Here is a 5,258-nt window from a genome sequence, read left to right on the forward strand (position 1 = left end):
CTCAAGGGACCTTTGAGTTGTCTCCTGAGCTGGGGCCGGTGAGTACAGCAGGTACTGGATCTGTCCAGCGCGGAGACCTCCTGAAACCCAAAGACAACGAAATACACAGTGGGACCTAACTCACACCTTCCAGGAGAGTGGGATATGATGGGATAGAGTCCTAGTTTTAAGGGAAAGAAGAAAGGAGGGAGGGAGGGAAGAACGGGGGGGGGAGAGGGAGGGGGGGGGGGGGAGGAGGGGGAGGGAGAGAGAGAGAGAGAGAGAGAGAGAGAGAGAGAGAGAGAGAGAGAGGTCAAGTATGAAAAAAACTTAAGACAGGAACACAGGTGAATGAATGAAATGAATGAATGAAAGGCCCTTATTTCCCATCAGGCTGGGAAGCCGGGTGTTAGCACCAGATCTAACAGTGTCATGATTTTCCTTTTTAAAAAATAATACAGATCTTAAAATCAAAAGGAATGGTGAGTTGTAACTTGTCCCAGTCTCCAAGCCCCCTCCCATTTCTTTGTGTTGCAAATGGTTGAGGTGGAGATGGAGATTTTGTTTCTTTCAAAGCTATTGAAGAAAGGAAAGGTATTTTTTTTTCTTTTTGTTTTAAAATTTCAAAAGGGGTCTTTAGGGAGTAAGTCCACCTGCCCCAAAAGGAAAGCAGCTAGAAATGAGATGGGGAAAGATGGTTCAATCAGAAGGGCTCCCGGGTGTGGGGGGCTCAGCCTTCCCGGACTGGGCAGAGGGGATATTCGAGTGGAAAGGAAGGATGAACTCTATTCCCCCGCTATTCGCATGCCGAGAATTTTAGGTCAGTACTCCCGGGCAACCTTATTTATACTGTTAAGGTGAAATGCTTTAGATCGCGTCTTATCCCTCCCACCGCCCCGTTTTCTTTTGGTTCCCAATGTCCGAGGTTGGGGGCCAGGCAGGAATTGAGGACGTGGAAAGGATGGGGAGGAGGGGAGAAGAAGGTCAGCGTTCTGTCTGCCTATAGTTTCCATTAATTTCCTGGGCGATATCAACCGCCTCAGCCCCCAGGGGCAACCGGTCGCTGTACTCCGAGCTTGCCTCAAACTCTTCCTGGTTGGCCTTGGACTGGGACTCCGGAAGAGAGCCGGCCACCAGGCTCTCGTCCCTCTCCAGTTCCCCGCCCACCTCTTCCTCCTCCTGATCATCCTCTTCTTCCTCCCCTACCCTTGTCCTAGCCCTGCTCCCAGGTCCAGTCCCCTCTCCCACCCCAGGACCAGAGTCTGTGGGGCTGTAATTCTTCTCAGACTCCAAGTAGGAAGCGCGGGGGTCGAAATCTGCAGCGATGTGCTTCTCCATCTGGTCAGGGTTCTGCGCCTTCATGATGAGCCTGTAGGTTTTGCCCTGGTACTTGGAGAGAAGATGGCAACACGTGGCCCCCAGCAGAGGCACGGTGGCCAGCGCCAGAAGGAAAACGCTGACCACCACTATGATGACTAGGGAGGGCACTTCTTTCTTGGTGGTGAACACGACTTGCACCTGGCAGGCCTCGCCCACGTAAGTGAGGCACACCGAATAGTTGGTGCCCGGGCTCAGGCCTTGGAACCAGTAGGAATTGACGCCCTCCTCGATCCGGGACCATTGCACTACTGCGTGGCCGCCCTCGGCGCACAGGTAGAGCATTCGCAGGTGCCGCTTCTCTGGCCTGACAGCGAACGGGGTCAGCTGTACCTTGGCCTCTCTCTCAGACACATCCAGCGCTATCACGCCCAGGTCGAAAGCATGGGGCTTAAGGTCCGCGCTCTGGTTAAAGGCATGGTTGGACACGTACATTGTAGGGTCCCCCTGGCCGCAGCGCCGCTCAAATGGCGGTGGCCGAAAGGGGTCTTCTTCTGCCTCCGCTTCCACCTCCACATCCTCCGGGACTTCTGGGGTCCGTGCAGCTGATGCCCTGCCTTGCCCTCCCCAGGGACTCCGGCCTTTGGTCCTCTCATCGCCCTTGGAGGTTAGGACGCTATTGCCATAGCCCTTGCCAGACGCTTTGCGATCTCCTGAGCCTTTGCTGCCCAGACCCGGGAGCTCACCTCTGGGAGAAGCTGGGGGATATTTCTGCGGGCTGGCAACAGCCACGCTCACCGATGTCTCGTTGCTGCCTAACTCGTTGTCTGCCCGGCACGTGTAGGTGCCCTCTTCCTTTTTGCTCAGGTGCGGGATCAGCAAGGTGCCATTGGAGAAGGCTAGAAAGCGCTGTGGAGAGAGCGGGGGCGTCTCCTCCCCTGCCTCGCTGGCGTTAGGTCGCTCGATGAGCAGCGCACCGCCGGCTGTCTCGATTCGCCACTGGATCTGAGGTGGAGGGTGTCCAGTGGAGACGCAGTGTAGGGCCAGGGCCAGGCCATCCTGGAGCTCCGCTCCATCCACGTTGGGCTGGTAAGTGAGACGCACTGTGGGCGGTGCGCACTGTAGCGCTGGGAGGCTTCCCAGGGGGGTGCCCTTGAGGGCTGGGGGCGAGGCGCACGTGATGGACTCCCGCTCCGGGATGGATATGAGAGTGTTCTCCGCCCAGGCCTTGAGCCACAGTAGGCGACAGGTGCAGTCGAAGGGGTTGTTGTAGATCTGCAGGTGGGACAGCGAGGTGAGCGCGTCGAAGGTGCCTTCGGCTATGAAGCTGAAGTGGTTGTTGTTGATGCGCAGAGAGCGCAGGTCGCGCAGGTTGCGGAAGGCGTCGGCCGGCAGCGCCGCCATGCGGTTATTGTTCATCTTGAGAAGCTGCAGGGCGCTCAAGTTGCGCAGGTCAGCCCAGGGGAAGTCGACGATCTGGTTGTGGCTGATGTCCAGGTTCTTGAGCTGGACCAGAACCGCGAGGGCACCTGGCTCAATGGCGCTGATCTCGTTGTGGGACAGCCATAGAGACGTGACCTGAGTGACTTCGGCGAAGGCTCCCTGACGCAAGGAGGTGATCTTGTTGGCAGACAAGCTAAGCGTGGTCACGTTGGCAGGGAGCCCCGACGGCACCTCTTGCAGGTCTTTGTAAGCGCAGTCGGCGAACTGGTGCGCGTACTTGTCCACGCAGGCGCAGGGTTCCGTGCAGCCCTGGGCGGCCCCCAGCAGCGCCCACAGCAACCACAGGCACCGCACAGACGCCGCCATCGTGTCTCCTGCAAAGGGAGGAAAGAGGAAGTCACCGGATTATAGAATGTATAGCTGGAAGGGGCCGCAAAGGTTAGATAGTCCAACACTATCGTTTGTCAGGTGAGAAAACGGAGGCCCAGAGGGGGTGCAGTGACTTTGCACAGGTAGAAGAGCCAGGGCTTTGATTCCAAATTCACTCCTTTCCCCTACATCTAGCAAAGGGAAAGCACCAAACCAGTCCTGCTCCAGTTGGAAACAAATTTCCTATCCTATCCTTGTCTTGAACACTTCCCCTTATGTCTCTCTGCATCCCCCCCGCCCCAACTGTCAAGGCTGGCCTAGAGCTGTTGCTGGTATAGGTCCCATTCGAGAGAGCCCGGATTTGAGAGGTACTTGAAGGGGAGCTGAAAATGGCCGGGAATCCAATAAGGTTACTGCGCAACTCAGCCTGTTCCCCTCCCCCTTTCCAGCCCCTCGTCCCAGCTCCCGCCTCATGCCACCCACAGTCTCCTGCTGGATTGAGCCCAAGTTTTCATTCTAGCGTCCAATTCAGGTCCCACGGCGCCTCTCCGCTGGACTGGTGCTAAGGGACAGTGTGCTACCTGGCGCCGAAAGCTTTCCCCAAGGGTTAGCCTGGCGCTATCTGAGCATCTCTCTTCCCCTGCTAATGGTAAGGGGTGTAGGAGGGGGGTGAGGGGGCAGCTAGAAGAAATATTTCTTCCTGCTGGAATTTATGAGACTCAGAGAAGCTCCATAAAGGGGCGGAGGGCGACTCTCCTTTAAGTGCACAAATACAGTGTCGTTGCCTGTGACTTCCTAACTTGTTCTCTTTGTGGCATGCACAAACATACATATAAACACACTACGATGCATGTTCACACTGATACAATCACATGTACATGTACACGCACATGCACACAGATGCAGACGCACACAAACGCAGGTCTAGATATCGCACACGCATGCACACGCCCTTTTACATGCGAATGTTAGTATAAACGCAATATTCGCAGTGACTACATTTTTTGTCCTCACTCAATGTACCAGAAAACATAAAAACTTGCGGCAGAAAGAAAGCCCTCCCCCCGTTCTCATCTCCCATGAAAACCCAGTGGGTGGGGACGTTCAGCCAATGTCCTGGAATACACCCCCTTAGTTCTCCCTTGGTGCTTAAAGACCCCCTGTTGCAGCCTTCTGGCATCGCAGGCGCCCGGGTTGGGAGAACCAGCGTCCATCTGTCAAGTCGGCTGGTTCTTTCCCTTAAGGATCTCTGGGACTGTAGGTTTGGGGAAAAGAGGAACAAGGAACTTATTTCTCAGACCCGAAAACCGGTGTCTCCCCATCCTCATTTTTTTTTTCAATGAAGCAAGGTTTTTACTCACCCACCAGAGCTGGAGGGGGATGTGCGAAACCTCACCCCACTTAACAGCGTCTGTGTCCAGCTCTGTGCCTCTCTAGGGTTAGCTTATTTGAAGCGATTCCAGGACATTTGCTGGTCCGCGTTGGAAAATCAGTTGTCCCCTTTCCCCTACTCAAATGTCTATCTCCTTCCTGCCGACACCAGAGCATAACTCCTTCGTCCAGCCCCGGCAGTGTCCCTCTGTTCCTCTCCATACACCCTAGGGGCCCTCCAGTCCCTTACTCCCCGGATCCGGGTCTCCGCTTCTAGGGAGACGCCCGGGCAAGTCCACACAAAGATGCCCTCTCAAACACCCGCCGTGTGCGCTGTCCAGGGTCCTTCCCACGCCCCAGAACTGCACCTGGCTCGGCGTTGTACAGGGGACGTGCTCACCTGTTCCACTTCAGGTCCCCAAGCTCTCACTGCTGTTGGGGAGCGATGAGGTGCAGCTTCCCCGGGGACTCGGACCCCCAACTAGATGCTGAGTTGCGAAGTAAGAACGCCGGCGGAGAGGGTCTCCCTGCATCTGTTGCTGCTGTGACGGCGGCCGCTTAGTCTCTCGGTCTATGAGAACACCAGGTCCAAGGTTATGGGGTGGGAAAGGAAAAAGAAGGGTATGAGTTGAGGAAGTCTCTGGGTTCTTCTAGCCGCCTGCCCCCCAACTCCAATCAGTCACTTTTCCCCCCTCCCCCCAAATCCCACCTTTTGGCTGGCTCCAGGCTGCAGTCAGAGCGCGCTCCCGAGACCAGCGGGGGCGCGCCTAGCCTCTCCC

The 5,258-nt window shown here is 56.2% G+C and overlaps 1 protein-coding gene across 1 annotated transcript; it reads right to left on the minus strand.

Moving 5' to 3' along the window:
- Positions 1–200: 200 nt before the first annotated feature.
- On the minus strand, positions 201–3,109 carry ISLR2 (immunoglobulin superfamily containing leucine rich repeat 2). Its single transcript, XM_069071189.1, has one exon. The coding sequence runs from the start codon at positions 3,103–3,105 to the stop codon at positions 964–966; it is 2,142 nt and encodes a 713-aa protein (XP_068927290.1). The 5' UTR covers positions 3,106–3,109; the 3' UTR covers positions 201–963.
- Positions 3,110–5,258: the final 2,149 nt, after the last annotated feature.

Source organism: Petaurus breviceps, unplaced genomic scaffold, assembly GCF_028583685.1.
Source record: "Petaurus breviceps papuanus isolate PSGF00001 unplaced genomic scaffold, PetGlider_PUasm1.0 90825, whole genome shotgun sequence".
Taxonomy (NCBI): Eukaryota; Metazoa; Chordata; class Mammalia; order Diprotodontia; family Petauridae; genus Petaurus; species Petaurus breviceps.

Excerpts from the sequence above, each read along its gene's own strand:
- ISLR2 (XM_069071189.1), bottom strand. The coding sequence starts at position 3,105 with ATGGCGGCGTCTGTGCGGTGCCTGTGGTTGCTGTGGGCGCTGCTGGGG.